This window comes from Triturus cristatus, chromosome 10, assembly GCF_964204655.1.
Source record: "Triturus cristatus chromosome 10, aTriCri1.1, whole genome shotgun sequence".
Lineage (NCBI taxonomy): Eukaryota > Metazoa > Chordata > Amphibia > Caudata > Salamandridae > Triturus > Triturus cristatus.
Genome location: NC_140593.1, coordinates 1,218,094,354 through 1,218,118,670, shown reverse-complemented (window position 1 = coordinate 1,218,118,670; position 24,317 = coordinate 1,218,094,354). Strand labels below are relative to the sequence as shown.

Genomic DNA, 24,317 nt, shown 5'->3' with positions numbered 1-24,317 from the left:
ATGCGTCTTGTGTTGAGGCACTGCAGAGCTGCATGGACAGGGGCAAGGAGGAGGGTGCCCACGGGCATGTCCACACCACAGAGACACTGCGGGAAAGGAAAGAGGTGCCATAGGGTGACTCGCTGTGAGGATCCAGTAGTAACCAATGGGGTAGTGTCGGTCAGTGCCCGCCGACGGGTGCAAGAAGCATGGTCCACATTCAGCATAAGGCAGAGCTCACGTAGAATAAAGCAGTATTAGGTAGAGCCCCTCCCCACCCCACCCCCCGTGCGCCAGCAACTCACAGTGGTCTCATGTGATGGGAGGGATCAGGGTTATTCATCATATTCAGGGCCCCACGGCAATCGATTCCTGCAGCCGCAGGTGCCCGCTTCTCTCAGGCAGGACTCTAGAAGTGAGGATGATGAGCGCGAAGGGAGCCCTGAGGTGTCCTACGGGGCCCCGTGCCGAGCATAGGCAATGAGCGCGGGCCTCTCCATCTGTCTGCAGACCTTTGTAGTTTTCATACGCCAGTCAGTAGCAAGGAGCCCACAGTCATCCAGGCCTTGCCTCAGAGGACGCTGGCAGTCACAGCACTCACGGCCTGCAGGCGGGTCCCACCACTCCTGGGACTCCCAACAGCATTCAGAATTTTGCACCAGGTTCGGCAGCGATCAGGGGCCCCAATGCTCCGAGCGCCCTCACCGTGTTCCCTGGGTGGTCAGCTGCAGCTCATTCCAAGATCCGCAGTAGAATGTTGGCAGGCAAGCGGTGCTTGGGCCCAGCCGGGCCATGGCCCACGACAAGCCGCACACCAGTTCAGTTTTTACTGTCGCCAGTGAAGCTGTGGGCATCGAGGCGGGGCCGCAGGAGTCACCCAGGCAGTCCTGCTGCAGGTATTTGGCGCAATCCCTGCAATCAGCAGAGTATTTTAAGATGTGTTCCTCCACTATTGAGGCTCGCCCAACAAGACTGCCCACCATTGAGTCCACATGAACCGACTCCGGGAATCTTTCCTCCATACCCGCCAAAGTATAAAGTCTGATATGAACCTATGACTATTAATCTTGTCCAGGCCCTCCCACTCACATCAAGAACAAGCGGATGAATTGGAATGCAAGTTCTGACAGGCCTCTTAAATTGTTGCAGAATCGCTTCTCTAGACCAGTTAGGCTTCGCTTCCTCAGGGACACCCCGTTCGTTTTTAAAATGCAACAGTAACTCTGAGAGACTCTCTTTGTAAATATATTTCCCTCTTTGGTCCATAGGTGAAGGGTATGCATGATCAGAAAGGTCAGAGTCTGAGAAGGCCGAATATATGCTCTCACTGCCAGCACTATCCTCAGCATCTTTCTTCCTATTTTTTTAAGGATACTAAAGTTCCAAGGATCAGCTTCCTCGAATGATCAGCATCGGGTGAAGCTCTGCTCTTCTTAGGAGGAGGTGAGGAAGAAACAAATCTGCTGGATAAAGTTCTAAGGGACGGAGAACTAGGTCTCCTCTTGTGAGAATGTTTCCCCATAATGCTTGAGTCGCTACAGGAACAGGCACCAGCAAGTAGAGAAACAGCACTAACTAGTGTTCTTACCTCTGACTTATGTGAGTCTATAAAGAAAACAATAGGTTTGAGTTGAGGACCCAGAACGTCTCGCAACATAACCCTACATGGCATGCACGAGACTGAGAACACTACTGACAATCCAGTGAGCAGGAGTGAGCCTCAGACACTTGTGAGTCATTGCACATGCGCAAGGGGCACCATAAAATCCCAAAAGAGCATGCACAACTCCCCTAAAGAGTTAAGTGGCCGAGCCTAAATACATAATTAAAATTATAGCAATCGTCCTAATCGCTCAATCCGAAGGACTCTGATCAACAGATATGTGCACTCAAAATAGCAGCGCCTAGCCTTATCCAAGAAACAAGCGCAAGTCTCCTACCAGAAGTGCTACCAATCAAACACCAAACACCGGAACAGGGTGCCAACCAGCATAAAACGTGCTCACCAGTCATTTGGAAAAGCCTGGGGATCCATTCCATCTTTCCACAATCGGCGTAGCTCCCACATTGGCAGGAAGGAGCTTACCAAGCTCAGCACGGAGAGCCACTCTACCGACAATGGTGGAAGTCAAAGCCTAGCAACAACTTCAACATTCCCTGGCTCTCGTTCTCAGGACAGGAAACAAAACAGGAGGAGCTGAGTAAATGCTACTCCTTTGTAGTATCCAGTGCAGGGTGGGTGGGGCAGCATTTCCTGTTTTGTTTCCTGTACTGGGATTGAATGACTAACCTCCTAGGTGAGTACTGGGTCTGGGATGAGGGATGTAGAGGTAATGTAACTCACCTCAGACAGCCTTATGGGCATGGATAAGGACATGATAGGCAGTCTGACAGCTCTGTCTTGATTCTGTGGGTGGTGGTGCAAGGCAGGTCTGTCTACACTAACACTTTACAAAACATTTAAATACATGATTTTTTTGTGTTAAATTCAGGCTAGGTGCTAAAAAATTATTCATTTTAATACAACTCAAGAAACGCTATCTATATCATAATCTTTTTTACGCAACATTGTAATTGTATTTATATAGCGCTTACTACCCCTGATGAGGTGTTAAAGCGCGTTTCAGTGAGTAGCACACTATTCCGTAACCTAAAAAGGATCAGTGGTGGATCAGTATAGCAAAATATAAGTTGCTAAATTGATCGGTGGACATGCGAGTCTGTTAGTTTCATCAACTAGGATAATGGAGAGATTGAGGAGGGAAGAGCCTAGAAAGTGTTATTTGAAAGATGATAGAAGTAAGATGAGATTTGGGACAAGTCAAAGGAGGGATAGAGGAGGGAAGAGTCTAGAAAGAAAGAAGGGAGATCATAGTAGTAAAATAAGGTATAGATTGAGACAGAGTAGGGCATTGAAGGAGAGTCAAACGTTTTTTCTAGAGCAGGATTAAAATAATAAATATATAGATTATAAAGCTACATAACTACATAGAAAAGGTATCCAATATAAGAAAAATTATATATTGAGATAACAAGTTGTATTGTATAAAGTCATATATGTGCATGTGTGGATAGTTAGAAACTCAGACTTTCAAGGGTTGTTGTAGGTGAAACTAAGTTATTTGTGTATTTGTATAAAAAATAATGTATTTACTTTAGTTTTATATTTTCCTCACTATATAAATAGTGAAGCATTTGTAGATGCAATTGTTATGATCATACTTACATATTGTGATAGATAAATAAAATAAAACAGAGAGCCATAAGCATCTAATCAACGAACGTATATGAAATTATGCAGTGACTTATATGCATAAGCATAGAAATATATATATATATATATACCATAAGTAATATATACATTTGAGAAGCAGACCTAAAGAATATCTATATATTTTAAAACCATAAGTAGTATATATATTTGTACAAAGAAATGCACATATCTAAATAGATACATATAATCAAATTATAAATTTTAACATACACAGGCATATACTGTACATTTGTGTTTGAGCATGGTGGTAATGTAGAAAAGAGACAACTCTTGAGTAGTCTTCTGAAGATGAGATAGTTATCCGTGGATCTTATGTTTGGGGGTAATTAATTCCATAGTTTGTCTGATTGAAAAGAGAAAGATGTACCACCCACATTTTTTTTTTTGTATTCTGGGGTTTTGAGGCGAGGTGCCATTCTGGAGTGGAAGTTCCTTTGTTGTATGTATTTTATAGGGCACGAGTCCTAAAAAAAGAATTGGGGCACTAACCAAGTTATCAGCACATGAAGTGACATCACAAGAAGTGACATCAGATCTTAAGACCTTACACATATATTTAGCAGGTATATCATGAGTACATTTAAGCGCATTACAATATTTAACAAATGAGATTTTAGCATCACGTTGTGCCAAAAAAGTGACGCAAACCTGATGCAAAATCTGGGCCTCAACTTATACATTTATTTTTTAAAACCCTGCCACAAAGAAATTGGCAACAAGGAGAAACGTGGCAGTAAATTTGTTCTGCTTAATTTGTAGCAAGGTCTACATTTTAAAATATCTGATGGGGTTAAGACTCATGCTGCAGACATCTTTGTGTGCCGAGTAAATCTCAGGGAATAATAATAATGGTAAAATAAGTCTGGAGGTGAACATATTTGATAGAGAGTTTTTTGTTTTGTCTAGTTCTAGTTTTGAATCAAAGTAGCATAAAGACTGAAGATGTCTCCTGCAAAGCACATCATAAAACATACAGATGACAGATTTGTATTCTATGGTAATGGGTATGTGAGTTACTGCTTTTAACACTGAGATCCAACTGTTATGTGCAGTTCATAATTTGTAATCCTTTTACTATAGCACAGTGAACTATGAAGGACATGTGATTCCTACAGCTTGTAACCCTCACTGCCTTATGTAACACATGCTGTGCATTGATTTACACACAAATGTGTGTCAATCTATAATGTGCACGTGTGGTGTAAGGTGCTCTGACACCCTGCATTAGGATGAGTAGCACTATAAAAGAAATAAAACAAAAGTATTTTTTAAATTGTTATTTGTGCAAATACTGGGACAGACCAGCACATCTGAAATTCTTACAGTACATGCATATCTCTTATATCCAGGGACTGACAAAAGTCAAAAGCATGCCTCTCTTAAGTATCTATAAAGTGATAAGCTGTGTGTCTTTTTAACCCCTTCATTGTAATTGTGTCTAGGTGTGAGGCTCCAGATAGCTCCCAGCTAGGATACTTCAACAAAAGAAGCCTGGTGGCCTCTTAAATCCGGCCTTTGTTTTGGGCCCAGCTTAAATTTAAATCAGCAAACCCCTCTCGCCTGCAAGTTCCTCCTGGGAACGAAAGGAGACAACTTGCAGGCGCTGCTGAATGTGTCCCGAGTGTCTGAATATGTATCAAACCAGGACATGTTTCGCATATTTCTGTGGGACCCAACTCCTTGGGAGGGTAGACAGTGTCCACCCTGTGAAAAGAGTGGGCAGACGCTGTATACCCGCATGTACCTCGACGTTTACCCTGATATTTGATGATTTTATACCTGATGAAAAGTGACCTGTCCCATGTTTTGCAAAGCATCTTAAAGGTAACCAATATAGGGCCCTTAAGGCAGGAGAGATATGGGCTTGTGGCTATACATGTAGGAGTAGTCTGGCAGCAGAGTTCTGAATTTGTAGTAGTATTTTCGTAGTTGATAAAGACGACCCGTGGTAGAGGCAACTGGTGTAATCAAGTTTAGACAGTAAAAAGAGATAGTAGCCTTGTGTAGAAATCCCAGGTAGGTGATTATGCATTGCAGAGTTTTCATAGTAATGAAGCTTGGTCTTGCTAATTTGTCCATTTAGGCATTCATTCAATGTTGTTAATATAGTTTTGAGTGTTTTAAAATATCCTTCACTCCAGGCAAAGCTAAATCTCCCTCTCAGCTGTTCCGAAATATGGATAAGTATTATTATGTTGCGTATTTCCGAAGGTGGCATTTGTGTTTAAAGCCACATTTCACCAATGTGGGTGCAAAGCATATAATTTCCCGTAGCGTTATCACAAAGACAAAAGTCCTGTAGTTGATACTGTTTCTCAAACCTAGAAAATCTCACTTTTGTCAGTCACAAAATGAGGCTAGTATGTGTCAAACTTTAGTTTTGTATTTTTAATAGCCAACACTAAACAGAAACAGCTGACATCCGAAGAGCTCATACATATTCCCCGCCCCCTCCAATAAGCATCCAACAGTGCCTTGACGGGCAGTTTAAGTTCCCAATCAGAGCGCAGCATGAACAGGCCAGCTGAAAATAATGTTGTATCATGACCAAGAGCCCGCCCAGTTTCGGATTGGACGGACTAGAACCTGCGCAGTGTGACGGATCATATTCTAATTGTAAGAACGTCTCAATGAGTCCAATCAGACACCAGTCTGCCAAACGTGCGAGCCCGCGAGAAGCCAACAGCTGGAGGAGACAAAAAACAGGGCGGAGCGAGCTCAATAATAACGCAAGCCCCGCCCCCATGTCGTACTGCATGGTCTGTTGAAGCTCCCGCTTGTTCGAGAACACCACAGACCGTCCTAACGGTTTATAGTGCTTGCCCATCACATTAGCGCCCCGTCCGCTTGGAAGTCTGCCCCTGGCTCTGGAGGGTTAGACTCCTCTAGTGACGTCGCCTGTGGCCACGCGAGTGGAGCCCCCTTCCTTTCGTCCTCCTGTCAGTCAGCGTCCGGGCACGTGACGCCCTGGCCGAGCGCCTCGCGCGCCCCTTGGCTGCCGTGCCGTTAGGCGGCGCCTCGGCATGGTCCGCGCGCGAGAGCGAGCCTCCGTGGTTCCCTCCCCTTCGCCGCTGCGGTCGCGCGCCGCCCCCTCTCCCGCCCGCCCCTGCCGCTCTCCCTCAGTTCCTGTGGTAGCCGTTTTGAAAATGGCCGCCGCGCCGAACGGAGAAGAGCGACTGTGAGTGGGGGACCAAAAATAAAAACATTTTTTTTAATTTCATTTTTTTTGTGTTAGCTTTTCGCTTGGCAGCCTGCTTGCGGCCCGTTTCGCGCACTGAGGAGAACCTGTACTAAATTAAAAAAAATGCTAACTATGATGGGGTGGCGATGGAAGCATTAAATAAGGACGGGGGGCGCGATGCGAATGTCAGCGTTCTTGGCTGTTTCAGCGCCCCCAGCGGCGCATTTGGGGGGATCGGGGTATTTCCTCAGTGCGTCATGCGGACACCCACCCACCTACCCGAGCGGCGCGGGGAGAAGCCGGCGGCCTGCTGCAGCCCACACGCACTTGTTATTGCCGGGCAGCCCGCGGCGCCTGCTGTCTCCACATCACCATGTAAGGGGAGGGCGTAGGCTTCACGTCACCCGCAGCCTTGCATTTATGTCTCTTTAACCTCAGAATGTGTCCGAATCATGTGTGTCCGTGTATGTAAACGTGTGCTTCAGCACAGAGGCGCATCCGTCAGAGGCTGGGGCAGCTGCCTGTCATGTGGACACTTTTAGGGTCTTCACGCTTGTTCTGTGATCCAAGGTCAAGCTTATCTTGCTATCCCGTTTGTAAATTGTAGCAATGAAAGTGTGCGCCCTGTACAAAAATAGTTTGTAGGATGTACTTTGTGAAAGTGCCAGTACGGCAATGGTCAATTTGTGACGCGTATTTACATTCCTGAAATTGTAAACAGTCCTGAAACACTCTTTTACCTTTCTGACGTGTCCACTCAATGGTTTTAGACTTTGAAACCCTCAGTGGGAAGTGAACACATTCAACTTGTCATAGCCTTTCAGTGCTTTCCTCAAGCTGATCGATCACGCTTCGCTTCACATGCGATGCAGAACACCCCTGAACTTTTCCTCTTGTCACTCGCTTCAACAGTCCCACTAGTGTTTCCAAAGATCAGCCAGCTCACCGCCTCCTCCCTGTATCGTTTCTGTTTCAGTCCTTACTGTGCTGCGATATATCGTTCCCTTCAACATCTGTGCACATCTGTTCCCTCAACTGCAGAATGTTGGCTTCCCACACTTTCAATCCCTCAAATCGCTCTGTTTTCCGATTATGACTGTGCTCAGTGTCTGCATATCTTTACCATTTCTAAACGCTTATACGAGCCCAACAATTTCAAATCTTTGGCGCAGAATTGCTACTCAACCTGACTCTTTCCACATTTGCATGCGTCAAGGGCTTACACATTTTATATAGTCATTCGTTTGAATGTTTTTGTTTGTTCGTATATCATAAAGTGAAACTCCAATAATCGAAAAACCCTGTAATAGGATTGCTAGCTTAAACGTTTACTTCACTGTCCTATAAATTGAGAAGCTAAGGTATTTGGAGACCATTAGCACTGTCACGTTTTAATCCTGATTATTCTGTTGTGTCAAGATATGAGAAATAGATTATTTAGAAAGGCGAGTGTCTGGTAGTTCTGTTGCTAACTGTTTGGATGTTTGCAGTGAAAATTGTGCATCAGTTGCATTTCTCCCACCACATGCTGCAAGTGTGTTTTATTATTGTGTCCACCCAGTGCTACAGAAATCGACCCATAGATGCTGGGATTCGATCTGCTACCTCCTTTTACAACTTCAGTTCTACCTTTTCTTAAGTCCCCTTTGTTCAATCACCGGCGAAGTGTTCTAGTAGTGTCTTTGGGCACTTATCAAAACATATTGGTGGATGATATAACCGTGATCCGTCTTTAAAGGGTATTTTCGACATTCCGTGACTTTTTGTAACTACTTGATGAAAGCTTGTTGGGGCTGAAGCCTGCACGTTAATAAAAAATCACACTGTTTAAGAGCGGTTTGCAAACCCAAAAAATACTTCCTAGTGAAAATATAGCCTGCGAGTCTCCGGCCGAGCCAGCATTTTAAACAGTTTTTGAAGTGCACGTAAAGGCAACTGGTAACCTGTCCGAGAGGGCGGCTGAGGTGCCATGTGTGTTTCAAACCTATGTCGGGAGCCAATTCAGTTACTTTACATACACTTGCTTTTTAAATTCACAGGGACTCTTCGCCTCACCTTAAGGTTATATTGCATATACATGCATTGCAAGAAATGTGTCTGAATCATTGTAATGATAGTAAAGAGTAGTAGAGCGAGTAAAGATTGGAGGAATTCACGTTCTGTTTTCTTCAAGATAAGAACTTTAAAAGGCAAGTATTACTATGATCCACCTTAATGGGACTCAGTAACCTGGTGGCATCTTCTCCCTAAGGTGTTGAAAGAGTGACGTATGGTGGGAGATGCCACTTAAGGAAGACAATGACAACTTACATTGTACTTTTACCATAGCCGTTTTGTGCTGATATAAAATGTCTGCCACAATTGACTCATTAAACTTTGTAGCTCCGTGTGCACTTCCGGTATGATGTGGTCAAGCGTATAAGTCAGTGTTTTGCAAACTGAGTTGCTACTTGAATTTTAGGTAGGTAGTGAAAGTCCAAGAAATAAATAAAAAGATGCCTTTAAACTCTGTGTTTAATTCGTCACATTTGCTGCACTTCAAAGACAGGCCAGATGTCAGGATATGCCTTCTGACAAATAGCTACTTGTGTTTTTAACACGCTGGTGTTTATAAACTCTAACTTTGCAATCTGTGAAAGAAACGTAATGCAAATTATGTGACAATCTTGCTGAAGTACAGAGTATGTGAGCGGAAAGGATGTATGATGTAATTGTTTGTAGTGCAACAAAATTTAAATACCTGTAAGGTAACTGTTCGTGTTCATAATCGAGGCTGTGTTTTTTAAATTCTGCAGTGTGATGGTAGCCACGATTTTAATTGGATCAAAGCGAAGGAAGACACTTTACTTGGTGATGCACTAATAAAAAATTCACTGAAACACAATTTCCACACATAAGCATGTGTGTGCAGTATAATTTAATCAGTAAAACTATCTCTACAAATTTAGTGGCTGTTTCAGTAGAAAATGTGCTGTCTGAAAATGATGTTGTGCTGCCACACAATGCTTTAGTTACATTTAAAAAATTGCCTCATGGCCATTAGAGATAGGTGGGGCACAAGTTTGTCCTTCTAAAAAGAGGGTTGTGGTTCTAAAGTTTGTAAGGCACTGGTCTGTGCGCATCCTCATAATCGGCTAGTGACTTCGTTGTTAGGCTCTCACTTTTGTTTGGTTTGGGAAACTTGAAAATGGCATTCAAAATAAATATGGATCAAGAAAACATGTAATCTGAAGGCTCTATACTAAGAAATGTATTAATTACATTTAGTTGCAAGGTCAAATTCCATGTTATTACCACAGTACAGAATAACTTGAGAAATCACAGTTTATTACCTTGCAAATTCCATGCTCTGTTACTTTTCTGAAGCGAATAGTGGCCCTTGCTTAAGATATTTTGTTCATTACAGCTTTCACCCTTTGTGTATTTTAGTTTCTCTAAAGCGCTCGAGCCACGGTGCTGTTTCCCACCGTCAGTGCTTGGAGGAGGTAGAAGTGGGAGATAAGTTGTTGCCTCAGATTAGCCATAGGGGTGGGAGCATACATTGAAATTGCTCAGTAATTTCAACAGGGCAGTGTCTTGGGATGCCTACAGTAGGGAGGTGTAAGGCTTTAAGGTTAAGATCTGTGCATTATAATAGGCAAGTCTTTGGTCTCTTGCTAACAATGTAAGTGAATACACATGAATATGAAGTGTGGCTGAATTCTGTGGAGTCCAGTGCTTGTGTTATGATTTCAGATACACAATTTAGTTTATAGCTTCTACACAGGAACAACAGCATAGCATAAATCACACAGGCAGCTTTGGCCAGAGAAAGCAATTTTTTTTACCATTGTTGAGACAGGAAGGGGCCTTATGGCCTCACACAATTTGCCTCGTGTGCAGTGCTTTCCAAATTCTTTAGAACCACGTCCCAGTTTTAGAACAACAAACTCGTGATCCACCTACCTTAATGGACATGAGGCAGGTGGTTTTGGAATGTAACCAGAGCATCATGTGGTAGGTCATTGTCATTTAGAGACCGCACATTTTCAATTGAAATGGCCACTAAATTTGCACAGACATACAGTTTACATATAAAAATGAATAGCACACCTGAGATAATGTGTGGAAATCGGGTTTCTGTGAATATTTATCATTTTTGCAACACCAAGTAAGTTTCTTTATTTGTTTTGATGCCATTAAAATCTCGGTTTCAAGCACTATTCAGAATTTAAAAAAAAGTGTGCTACATTTTTGTTTTCCTAACTGATGGATGCATACAGTTCATTTACAGGTATTTACATGTAGTATATTGCAGAAAACAACATCCTCCATTGTCACACAATTCACTTTAAAAACTCCTTTTACTTTGCAGTCGGAGAAATAAGAGTCCCCATGTTAAAAGAATAAAGAATCCTGACATTTGACCTGTCTTTGAATCGCCACAAATGTGACAAGTTAAATACAGAATTTAAATGAATCTTTATTTATTGCATTGACTATTGCGATCCACCATAAGTCAGCTCAGGACTTATACTTTGGGAAATACTGCTGTAGTGAGTTATGGCCCAGGCGCACACTCAACAATGGAATTCCAGAGCGTACCACCCCCTCATATGTCTGTGCACCTATAGAATTGAGTGTTTGCTACACTGTTGTATCATTATTCCCATACGCAGGTAGATAGACTGTGTGTGTATACACACATATACACTTTGAGGTAGATGCAGAAGGCATGTAATGGTAATTTCTTGTTTCGATCCGTACTTTGTTTGCAACTGATATTGTAATAATTTCTTGTATCCCATGAGGCAGGGTTGCTCGTTATCGCCTTTGCTGTTCGCACTGGCGGTTGAGCCGCTGGCGGCCCATGCTCGACTGGGACGCGCATACGTTGGGCTGCTACTGCGGGGGGAAACCCATTATATTTCCCTATATGCGGATGACTTCTTGCTCTTCCTGGCTGACGCGGAAGAGGCCCTCCGGGGTGCCAAGGCACTTCTGAAGGGCTTCGGATACTTGTCGGGCCTGAAAGTCAACTGAGGCAAGACTTGTGTGTACCCCATTGCCCAGTGGGAGCGGACCCCCCCCCCCCCCCACCCTGGGGGCAATCCGCTGTGAGGCTAGCTGTCTGCCGTACCTGGGAGTGCATATCTACCGCACCCAACAAGATTTGTTGGAGGGGAATGTAGGGAGGGCGCTCAGGGGCCTTGCGGGCAGTATTGGATTCTGGAGCACCCTACCACTATCGGTAACCGGGCGGGTAGCGCTCCTGAAGATGGTGGCGCTCCCACGCCTGTTGTATTTCTTCCGTACGCTCCCTATTTGGATACCGGTGTTGCCCTTCCGTAAGCTCACAGCTATGATCACGGGCTTTATCTGGGGATCGGGCAGGCGGCGGGTGGCGCTGGCCACACTGCGACGGCCCAGAGCCGAGGCAGGGCTTGCTGTGCCTGACTTTGAGTGGTATTATCTGGCTGCCCAACTACAATGGCTCACGCAGGCAGTGGCTAGGGAGTTTAGAGGCCCCGAAGGCCCACAGGGCAGAGTGATCCCGCGCCATGTGCTTTCTTTTATTGTCTTCCAGCAGCGCCTCGAGCTGTCGCAGCTAACGCTTGAGGAGCGAACGCTCCGGTTGTGTTGGAATCGTAGCCTGCGAAGGGTCGGCATTGTTCACCCTTATACCCCGGAGATCCCGTTGGGTATGTGCACGGCCCTCCCTCATGGAGGGGATTGGTCGAGGCTGGCTCACTGGGAAGACCTGGGGATACAGATGGTGGGGGACCTGTACCTCAATGGGGCGCTCCAGCCGTTCCAGGGGCTGCAGGATTCCTTCGGGATCCCGAGGGGAGACTATTTACTCCACGCGGCCCTGGTGGCGGCTTTACAAAAGCACTGGAATGCGGGACTCTCTGAACCGCAGACGGCGGCCGGTTGTCAGTATGTGGTCATGGCTGCGGGCACAGTCAAGGCCATTAACTGCCTCTATCAGAGAATGGCAACGGAACACCTAGCCCCTTTGACAGTGTTGAAGGATAAATGGGAACTGGACATCGGGAAGCCCATCCCGGACCTGACGTGGCCCAGGTTGCAGAGGAGGGCCTGGAAAAGTCCACGTAATGCCAGGTTTCAATTGGTGCAGTATTTCATCTTGCATAGGGCATATCTGACGCCAGCTAAATTATATCAATATTTTGGGGGTCCCACCCCGCAGTGCCCTAGATGTGGGGAGGAAGGAGCTGACTTTAAGCATATGTTTTGGTCCTGTGGTGTTCTAAGCGACTACTGGGGGGAGGTCATCGCTTGCTTGACCCAAGTGACGGGGTGGGAATTGAGGGTAGAAATGGGAGTTTGTCTTCTGCTGTGGTTTCCCCTCACGCCGCGTACGAAAGTTACGAGCAAGTTTTGTGACTTAGGCCTTGTGGTGGCTAAAAGAGAAATTACAATGCACTGGAAATCGAGATCTGGCCCCAGCGCTGTGAGGTGGAGAACTACCTTCACCAAATGGGCGGGTAGTGAGAGTGCGCTCCGGCTGCAGCTAGCATTGCGGGGAAATGATGAAAAAGCATTAGCCATGGCACATGCATGGGAAGCGCTAGTGGCTGACCTCCGGGGGTGGGGTGCAGAAGCGGAGGAGGACACCGACGCGCTGAGCGGCCTGCAGCCGTATAGCTGTGGAGAGGCGGTTGATGGGTCACATATGAGGGCGGGAGGGCTTCCCTTCCCCTTTTTGCTCGGCGCCTGCCCGTGGGGGTGAGGAGTAGCCTGCGGCCGATAACACGGCTACTTACGAGACAGAATTATCCCGGCACCTGAGGGTATGGCACACTGACATGTGGGTGGGGGGAGGGAGATTTGGCAGGGGGGGTGTTTGGGGTCATGGCTTTGGTAACCGGAACTGGCTTACAAGATACTACGTGCTGGTGTTAATGTTTGAGAGAAGGCCAATGATGCTTTGGTTCTTGCAGATGCCAGTTGTATTTGAGATACGCAATAAAAATTGTTTTTGCAAAAAATAATTTCTTGTATCCCATAACTCCTTAAATCTAATTTTAAGGCTTACAGCCAAAGGTTCTCCCTCCTTCTCTGTTTCTAATTGTGGGTGTAGGTTCTTTCTATAGACACCTGGATTTCAGTGCCAGTTGATGCGTATGCCACAAAATGTTCCTTAGATTTTTTTGCACAGGTCCCACATCAAAATCTGCTGTTGATATAATTTTCCATTTGATGGGTGATGCAGTGAGCCAGTGGATCAGTTGCAATGTCGAGGTAAATATGATGGGTGCCAGGCAGTTTTGGCACTTCTCAGGCTGCAATGATTCATTCCAGTCCACCAAGCACCATCTTTGGGAACGTTGGAAAGAATTGTTTTAAGTAATATGTTTTTGTGTCAGTGATGTTGGTGTTACTAATCTATTTTCTCTAATGGTACCTTGAATTTTCAAGTAATTCCAGTTTTTATGTCTGGCTTGACAGTAGAGCTTTTGCAAGGCCATTATGTGAGAATCAACGAGGAGGGGTGCTTTGGCTCTGCCCACATGTTGGGAACCAGAAGTACTTTTTAATAGGGCAGAAGTTGTGCTACCACAAACAAGTGCGTGCTCGCCACACAGTTGTGATTATTTTGTTTATATATCCAGCTGCCTGAGCTTGAACTTGCAGGGGCATAAAGGTTGTATTGTTATACTATTAAAGCAGAGCTTTCCAAACTCTGTGTCGCAGCACGGTACTGTGTTGCCTGCCATGTGTGGGTGTGTTGCGTGAAGATGCGGGACGTGCTCTAGACACAATCTACTCATCATGCAGGATGGTACTGCACATGTCAGTGACGCAGTACCTGTTTCTGCAGAAGGTGGAAAGAAGGAGTATCTCGCTGCCATTCTCCCACGGGCTCAGCGATGAGTAATATACTGCCATGATTGTTAGGGGGTGGGGGATGGAGCTGTTAGCTTTTGCCCTCCAGTGGGCCATTACGGGCACAGTCTGGGCCCGTTCAGTGGTCCGGTTTTGCCACAGGCACAGCCAGGGGTCTAGGCCCGTTCCCCGAGTCGGCATGGCGCCTCGTGGTGTTGGGGGATGGGGCCGCCAGCCTTCTGCCCTCCAGTGGACTATTACTGGCACAGCCAGGGGTTCTGGGCCCGTTCTGGGTTGCAGGCACAGCCCAGGGGTATAAACCCGTTCCCCCGAAACCTACTGGATTGACAGGATATTTTTGCAAGATCAGAAATAGGCTGCTAGCATTTATTAATACAAGAATGAGTGACAGAATAACTACTGTTCTGGTATCTTCTAATGGACGTATTTCTGATTGCACAACGAAGGCAAGGAAATGGGCCAAGTAAAAGAGAAAGTATGTTAGCCATTAATTTTGAAAAACAGATTATCTTATTAGCTAGTTTAAAAAAAAATAAGGTTTACTCTACTATGCTTGATTTCCGTGCCGTATGAGACAGAATTTTCTTGTTGCAAGCACACCAAGGTATACTTTAATGTTTAGTCTGTTATTAAAACTCAAATCATCATGCATACTTAGCTTTAAGGATGCCTGGGTGACAGAACCATGCCCCATTGGCTGAAACATATGTAGTTCTTGGTCGTAGGCTAATAACTCAATGATATCAGTAACTCATATAAAAGAGTGAAACCATAGGTTTGAGGAAAATAAATGTGCTAGCTAGGTAGACATAATACAGTGAAACCTACGGTTTCAGGAAAATAACTTTGCTAGTTTGACCAGACCTGGACCGGATGCAGTGATCTTTGTATAATTTAGAAGTTGTAGCTGGATAACTACACTCTCTTGGAGACTTTAAAAAAAGATTTGATATGTCTAGTTCAGTGGTGAATGGATGGGTGAGTTATTTATGCATACATTCAAACCTAATCCCGGCAGTACACTTGCATATCTCAGCAGCAGGTACATTAACTTAAATATAGTTGGAATAAGTTGACAAAAGTTATACATAACATTTATCCTTTTCAGAAGTCCAGCTACTTTAAAACTCCTAAGGGACTTTTTGATTGTAGAAGACTTTTTATTAAATGCATTTTTCAAAGTTACAAACAACTTTTATAATATTTTTCCATACCGTTGTTTACATTTTTAAAGTAATTTTTTATCAATCACTATGGGCATTGAGGCTACTGAACTAAATATCATAGGCTTCTTGATTTAAGCTAGTAAAATTGAATTACTGTGTCGCGAAATGATGCATGTCTAAAAATGCAGTTAATTTAACCTACTGTTTGCTAGTTAAACTGAATTACTGTGTTGCGAAATAATGCATGTCTAAAATGTGTGTCACCAACAAGAAAAGTTTGGAAAGCACTGTATTAAAGTGTCATGGGTAACTAGATAATTTACTGTTTTTTTCTCTGGCAGCAGCACAGATGGGCGGAGAGCGGTCATTAATCTACTTGGATTTTTGGTCTGGCTTGTCAGTTCAACTGTCGCCTGACTTTTTACCCTACACCAATATTATTCTCTAGTTCTTTGCTTCCACACAAATACATATCAATTCCCACTCTATCTACTTGTAACGCTGTACATTACTATACAACATTCGCTTGCAACCAGACTTAATGGCATTTCCAATGTTTGTTAGTTTTTGTATCAATATTCATATCCGTTTAATTGTGCTGTTCTGTTTTTTTTTTAACCCAATACAAAACTGTGATGTTAATTTGATCTAGGAATTGTGAAGTTTTGTCTGGTGACTGATTGTGGCTATTACTAACTTAGGCAAAACAAGTGTTAGTGCATGAGCCTTCTTACACTAACAAGACTCTGTCACTAATGCGCACATATGTCTTTCGTAAAGCACATGGGTATCTAACCTGTGTCTGTGGTTCTAGTTATAATAGTGACCGGGGAGACTTTATTATTGACACTGCCTTTCAACTGAGGAAGGAAGCATGCCCTGCGTATGAAACGCACAATTATTGATTTAAGTCGCAGGAGCCCTCGGGAGACTCAGCGTGCAGCATCCTAGGGGAACCCTCCATTAAGGATGTTATTGGAAACGTGTTTCTACAGTACTTGAAGGGCTTCTATCCCTGTGCTTATAAATGTACTCTGTGTACAAACATAGCAGGCGGTGTACACGCGTCTCCCTTTCACTTACACACCAAGGTTTAAAATTAAAGAAGACATTATAGAAGGGTATACATGGATTGTCATCGATTCGGTCTCGGCCTTTCAACAAACATTAACAATATAAAAGATACAAAAAGACAACCCAGTAATGGGTGTATACATTCGACCCAAAGACGAAAACGTTGCAAACTACCCGTGGTTCTACTTCCTGCAGCTTTCGGCACGCTTGCCTGCTACAGAATCTTTAAAAACAAAGCACCCCTCTGATTCTCTCGTCTTTGATGGTGTTCTCTATGCAGTGTGGAGTGCTAAGCAGATCCTTATTCGTTTTTATTGGTTAATCCTTGAAAGTCTTGTGTGGTAAACATACATTGGTGCTTGAGCAAGATTTATGATAGACAACATCTCAACGGGGACAGTTGTTGAAGGATTGTCATCTTTAGTGACATCATGTACCTCCAGCCATAGAGGTCGGAGTCCTACATTCAGGTCTTAGTCTTCCTTTGAGCAGATCTGGACCAGTGAGTTATTGCTCAGCACCGTACTTTAGCCTTTGGACTGCTCCTTGTGCTTTCCTCTTTGTCACATCATCTCGCCCCATTCTTTATTATGCATCACGGCAAACATGTATGAAGAACCCACCTCCTTTATGTGTAGTTAACATATATGATAGCATATCCTAGCATTTTATGAAGTTCTGCAAAGTGTATGTTGACACTGTGTGGTACATGTGAGGAATGTGCATTGTGCACCGGTGTGAGCAATCGGCATTGTGCACCTGGTAATAAAAATTCTTCCTTGCACACAATCTGGCCTTGAGGAGTCTGAGTTTACTTTTAAGGTTGATGAAGCAAAGAACCAACAGCGGACTCCAAATGCTGCACTTTCCTCTGTGTGTTCCCCAGGTAGTATTTTAAGTGTAAGTTGGTGGTTGGTGTGCACAATCAGCTCCGGCACCCGCCGTTGTGGGATGCCACCTGCCAAGCAGGAAAACAACTGTAAGGACAATGGAGCGGTGCACTCCCAAGGCGGTTTTGTGTAAATAAAGAAGCTCGACCAGTGTCATCGTTGCATCAATCTTTATTTTTGTCAATCCATGTGGTTAATAAAATACATCAGCCATCGCTTTTCGTTCAAGGATTGAACTTCGTCATGGCAAGGTGGATGTACAGCAACGGGTAGCTGACACGCCGAGACCGATATTTCAGGTCTCTCTTTGCCGGCCCTTATCAAGGAGGCCACCTCACCTTTTCTAGCGACAGTACTGAGTGCCGCTGATTCTGTTTCTAAGAACAGGGTGCGGACCAGGCTGGGCCTGCTGCACCCACATCCTCCACGCACAAGTTGCTCATTCTTCCTACATCCACTTTGCCCTGACGGAGTTCAATCCTTGAACGAAACGCGTTGGCTGATGTATTTTATTAACCACATGGATTGTCAAAAATAAAGATTGATGCAACGAAGACACTGATCGAGCTTCTTTATTAACACAATACCGCCTTAGGAGTGCACCACTCCATTGCCCTTACATTACTTTTAGGGTTGGTATTTTCATTTGGTAAAATTGTTTACAAGGTAAGACAGCTGTTAGTGCTGGGAGCTGTCTCATTTCTGGTCTCTGTCCTTGTAAACCTCTGCCCAGTGAGGGTATTTGCAATGTGTAGTCTGCACTTTACTGTTGATTCATTTGTTTGCAACTTTTGGCTGTTGACCATTCCATCCTACTTCCCTATCTTGTGGTTGGGCTACCAAGAATGACTCTGTGCTGCATCTAGTCCTCTTTAGGTTGTGCTACTGTGCAACATCATTAAAACATTGACAACGCCAAATAGTTTTGCATAGGCAAAACCTACTGGCTTTGCCAATGCTTGTTTGACCAGCTGCCCTTAAAGAGAGCAGTTCGTTCTTCTGCATGTGGCCTCCAACAAGGGCTCTTGTCATTCACTCTTCAAGTTGTCTGCCCATCCTCATTAGATTTGCCCTCAATCACACTACGCTATGCTTGACTTCTATACAGATAAAAACCTAGTTATCCTCTTTGAGTCCTAGTTCAGACTACTCTTATGCATGATCTTCACCATGTTTCTTAGAAGCAAATTGCATTATAACCTTGTATACACATGCATGCCCAGTGTCCGTCATCTCTTACTCTCAAAGCAGTTCTATAAGGATAGGCTTATTATAATGCACTCCTTTGAGGGTAAAGCTTTGTTCTGGATTTCTTCTTGAAATAGATGACAGTGCTCAGGAAAACATTGTTGAATTTTTAGAAAGTGTAATTCTTCTTGCCAGGTGGAGTTCGCATAGGTGGAAGAAAACAATGCAAGTCTGAAGTCTTTTTTGTATCATATGTAAGCATTTCCTCATAAGTACATTTGTGAAATCAAATTTAAGAGGTAAGCTTTCGTTGCCCTACTTGTTCATGTGGCCTGTGCTTTTGTACCAAGAAAGCTACCTTTGATCTCAGGCACCTCGTTTTAACCAATGTGCTTTTTCTAAGAACCCTGATGCCGTGGTTGGAAATGCTTTTTTTTGCAGGTTTTTCTTGTTTCATTTTTTGCAGGCTATGACTGAAATACACATTTGCCTTGAACAGAGGCCTATTAATGAGTTCTTCTCAAATATATGGTATTTGCTCTTAGTATCCTCACTGTGCTGAATATGAATTAACAATGGAGTTCTTAAGGAAACTCTTTCCCACACCATTTGTCTACATCGATTTTCTTTTTTACAATACTGTTTGTCTCTAACGTCGCCAGAAGTATTAAAAAAAAACTTCTTCACACTGATTCTTTGATTGCACTCGGATATTTGTATATGATATTTTTATGGTGCAAGCTTAACCAAAACGCACCGGAATACTGTATAGGGTCAATAGCAAGCATACAGTAAATGAGTGATAGGAGAGGTAGCTGGAAAAATTTCACTGTTACTACATTATGGTGTAGTCTTTAAAGAGGTGCGTTTTCAACACTTTCCTAAATTGGAGCAGTGTTGGGTCTTTCCTAAAAGACTCTGGGATGTTATTCCCTATCCTGGGTGCATAGATTGAAAATGGCCATTGTCTTGTTCTTTTCTTTTTTACGCTTTTTAGTCTGCAGTCTGATTTTCTGGCTGCAGGTGCTTCGTGAGTCACAAGAGATGAGGCGCTTATCTATTAGACAGGTGTGGGTGATGGTTTTGTAAGTGATGCAGTTGGTGTTGAAGATGGTGTAGATCTGCAAGGCTAGCCAACAGAGTTCCAATCAGGTGGGTGGTGATTTGATCATATTTATTTGGGGCTCTGGATGTGCTTCAGTGTGTAGGACGCCCTTGAATAAGGAGCATAGGTGGCACTATGGGGGTTGGGAGGTCATGCAGCGCTGTTACCACCATCTAGAGTATGAGGGATTAAGCACTAGTTTCTAAGTTGCTTTGTGGGAAAAATAGTTTGACTTTGTTTAGTAGAGCGAGGTGGTTCCAAGCCCCTCTTAGTTTTTTGGCAGAGTGTTTCTTAAATGTCTGGTTGGTGTCCAGGGTAAATCTAAAAGACTTTGCATTCGGTAAAAGTTGGAGTTCGACGCAGTCAAGGTTCATGTCATCAGGCCAGGTTTGTACTATTTCATGCTGGTTTTTCTTGGGATATAACTGAAATTCTGTATTGGTAGGATTGAGCTTGGGTTGGCGCTGGACACAGGTTTGAATGCGGTGCAGTCAGCGTTTGAGGTGTTGGATATCTGTTGCGGAGGAGACTTTCAAGAAGAGTTGTGTATTGTCGCCAAATTGGTGAATAATGATGTTTTTGTATGTAAGATGGGGCCCATGTCCCAACTTACAGACAATAAGGGACCCTCTGGGACTCAAACTACACTGACCTTCTCATAACCAATTCTACAAGTATGGGGGCTCTCCTTAGCTGAGGGCTTTTCATGACTTTGTTCTCTGGAGCTATATTTTGGGGCCTAGTGAACTATGCACTCACATGTTTGTTATTACTACAAGTCCTGGAAGTCAGTGGCTTAGTTGAAAGATACCTTATCTGTGCCTAGTCTAAGCTATGAGGCATTTATCGATACTTATCATGATTTTCTCAACTTGTGAATTAATTTTATCCCCATCGTTGCTGTGCTAAAAATGTTAGTCTAGCCTCTGCTTATAATCGAGTTAATTCCCATGTTATATGTTCCTCTCTTGCAATAATGTTTTAACGCTGTGCTGTTACTTATCCATATTTTTAAGTTTAGCTTTCTTTTATTGGCTGAATTCAGTTAAATAACAAACACAATACAAGCATATGTTGTACATTCGGAGGGTGGCTCTTCAACAGGACTGCTCTTAAAAAAAGGTGAACAAATAAACCCCCTCCATCTCCCTCTTATCCATATTTTTAAAGGATTTTGTTAATTCACCATTGGTTCTGCTGTCGGCCATCATAACATGTTTTGTTACATATATCCTGGCCAAAAGCCCTAGAGATTTCACCCTCGCCCTATTTCTGATAAAGGATCACTCTGATTAACTGAATCCTTTAGGGAGGCCGGCATGTGTAAATATAGCATGTTGGGACCCATGTATTTGATTCAATTTTAAAAAGGGATAAAGGAGCAGAACTGCAATGTTCGACCTCTTAAATATGTTTAGAGCTGCCCGTTTTATAGATTAGTGAAAAAATATGATTGTCATTCTGGGGCCCTAATGAAAGGTGTTTACAAGTGGGAGTGGGGAATTAGTTGTTTGAAAACCACATCTTTACTCTGTAGCTCCCTCTGTCCCTTTAAAGACGAGATCAACTTTTGTTTTTCCTTGTTGTTGAATCTTTGTACTTTGTTTCTAAGACAAAAACCTACCTAGAGTTTTTCTTAATCCGACCTGATTCGCTTTCTGGCTGTATTTAATATTTTATAGTTATCGGCCTGTGCAACATGCTTTTGTTTCTTTAAATTGCTGTAAAGTGATTGGTGTATATGTGTGTGTGTGTGTGTATATGTATGTATGTGTATATATATATATAATCTACTGGCGGTCGCCAGTAGATAGTTATAGTTAGGACCGTGTTTCCATAGGAAATCCGCAACATTCTATTTGGAATAACTTTGACGCCGGTTGACGAATCCTCGCAAAGTTTTCAAAATAGGTGGGGCGCTCCGCTCCGCTCCTACCCTGAAAGTCTCGGGGGGATTCGTCAAGCGGGGGCTGAGAAAAAAGGGGGGTCCCAAAACGCATTTTCCCCATGCAATTTTCCATAGGGACCTTTAGTCCAAGGTACAGCCCGAACAGCTGAACAGAATTACTTGAAATTTGGCAGAGAGGTAGTCCTCAGCTCAGGGATGTGCCTTTTGCATATATGGAGTCAATCTGTTCAGTAGTTCCTGAGAAAATTGCAGTTAAAAGCACATACATATCTATAGCCGCGCACCGTGCGAGCACCGTTGGCGCACCCTAACGTGCGTGAGTGTAATTCTGATTGGTGGTTACATGTTAGTCAACGTTCGAATCTGTCGAAATCAGGAAGTGTCGGCCGCCATTTTGTTTGTTTTCAGTGCGAGAGTGAAAAAGGAAGGTGGCGAACGTGAAAAGGGGGCAGGGTAGAGAGTTCCTGACCCCCTAGCCTTTGTCAGGGGGTCCCTGAAGGACCCCGAAGGTAGAAAAAAACATTTAATTTTTTTTTTTTTTAAATCGCGGGGTGCGCGCATTGTGAAAAAAAAAACCCCAAAAAATGTAATTTTTTTTTTAATACGTAGTTTATTGTAAGATAAATATATATAAAAAAAAATAATAATACATACATAACTTAGCATTTAAAAAACCTTTGAAATTCACTGAAAAAACCATAGGTTTCACACACGTTATAGTTAGGAATTAGCATTTAAAAAACCTTGCAAATTCACTTAAAAAACCATAGGTTTCACACATGTTATAGTTAGGTGGATATTTCACTCGTAAAAAAACAATGAAATTCCCCCGTTATAGTTAGTTCAGATAACTATAACTCGCGCGGCCGCCACTCTATCACAAGGATGATGTCATCAGTGATGTCACTGACCATGTCATGAGTGATGTAATATGTGACGTCATCAGCAGTGGATTGCGGTCGCGCGAGTTATAGTTATCTGAACTAACTATAACGGGGGAATTTCATTGTTTTTTTACGAGTGAAATATCCACCTAACTATAACATGTGTGAAACCTATGGTTTTTTAAGTGAATTTGCAAGGTTTTTTAAATGCTAATTCCTAACTATAACGTGTGTGAAACCTATGGTTTTTTCAGTGAATATATGAATATATATATATATATATATATATATTCACTGAAAAAACCATAGGTTTCACACGTTATAGTTAGCGGAAATTTTACTGATAAACCAATGAAATTCCCCCGTTATAGTTAGTGCAGGCAACTATAACTCACGCGACCGCAATCCTCTGCTGATGCTAATACTGTATTTAGACACTTATTTGCCCATGTCTTCTTCCATACATTTTTAGCTATACATATATTACAAATATTTTTTTTTCATAAAGACACATATGTCATCAGCAGAAGATTGCGGTCGCGTGAGTTATAGTTGCCTGCACTAACTATAACGGGGGAATTTCATTGGTTTTTTATCAGTAAAATTTCCGCTAACTATAACATGTGTGAAACCTATGGTTTTTTCAGTGAATTTGCAAGGTTTTTTAAATGCTAATTCCTAACTATAACGTGTGTGAAACCTATGGTTTTTTCAGTGAATTTGTACGTTTTTTTAAATGCTAAGTTACTTTACGCCATTCGTGGCGTGCGCGCCCACTTAACGCAGTTCGTTCCGTGCGCGCACCGTGCGCGCACAGTAAGCACGAGGTGCGCTTCGCGCACCGCGCGCCCACTTTACGCAGTTAGTGCCGTGCACACACGGTGGGCACGCGGTGCGCTACGCGCACCGCGTGCCCACGTTACGCTAGATGGGCCATGTACGCACGATGCGCTTCGCGCACCGTGCGCACATGGAGGACATATGATGCACTTCGTTTTGAAAGGTAATATTTTAATTTTTCGTAATTTTTATAAGCCATGCACAAATGGTGCCCTTCGGGCACCATTTGCACACGGGGTGGACAGAGTGTGGATAATTTTTTTTTTTTTTTTTTTTTTTTAAATATTATAGTTTATCTCATCCGTTATAAGCCATGCCCAATTGGTGGCCTTCGGCCACCAATTGCACACGGGGTGGGGAGAGTGTGGATAATTTTTTTTTTTGTATCATTTTTTACCGTACGCGTACGGTAAGCGTAATCGGCGAAATTAGCGAAAAAAAAAAAAATCCGTTTTTGGCCTTGGGGGATCTTTGGGGACTCCCTCAACATGGCTATGTGTGTGGGAGCTGTCTAAACAGCCCCTTTACATGTTTTTGTGCTTTGTATTTTCATCAACACTCTCAGTGCGAGAGAGAAAATGGCGGCCGCCGCTTCCTGGTTTCGGCCGATTTGAATGTTTACTAAGATCTAAGAGCCAATCAGAATCGCGCTCGCGCACGCCACCGTACGCGTACGGTAAGCGTACCGTAAGCGCACCGTAAGCTGGCTCAGATATATATATTGATTTAAAGGCTATTTTCTCAGAATCTACTGAACAGATTTACACCAAACCTACAAAAGGCACTTCCTTGACCTGAGGACTACCTCTCTGCCAAATTTCAAGTAATTCTGTTCAGCCGTTCGGGCTGTAGCCCTGTCTAAAGGTCCTATGGAAAAATGCATGGGAAAAACGCGTTTTGGGACCCCCCTTTTATCTCAGCCCCCGCTTGACGAATCCCCCCGAGACTTTCAGGGTAGGAGCGGAGCGTAGTG

General features: G+C 43.5%; 1 protein-coding gene across 1 annotated transcript in view; it reads left to right on the top strand.

The window, feature by feature from the left end:
- Nucleotides 1-6,177: 6,177 nt before the first annotated feature.
- Nucleotides 6,178-24,317, top strand: part of MECP2 (methyl-CpG binding protein 2) — a 409,440-nt gene continuing 391,300 nt past the window's right edge. The window contains exon 1 of the mRNA XM_085629745.1: nucleotides 6,178-6,431. Within this exon, the coding sequence (XP_085485871.1) occupies nucleotides 6,277-6,431 (155 nt within the window). The 5' untranslated portion in view covers nucleotides 6,178-6,276. The remainder of the gene's footprint in view (nucleotides 6,432-24,317) is intronic.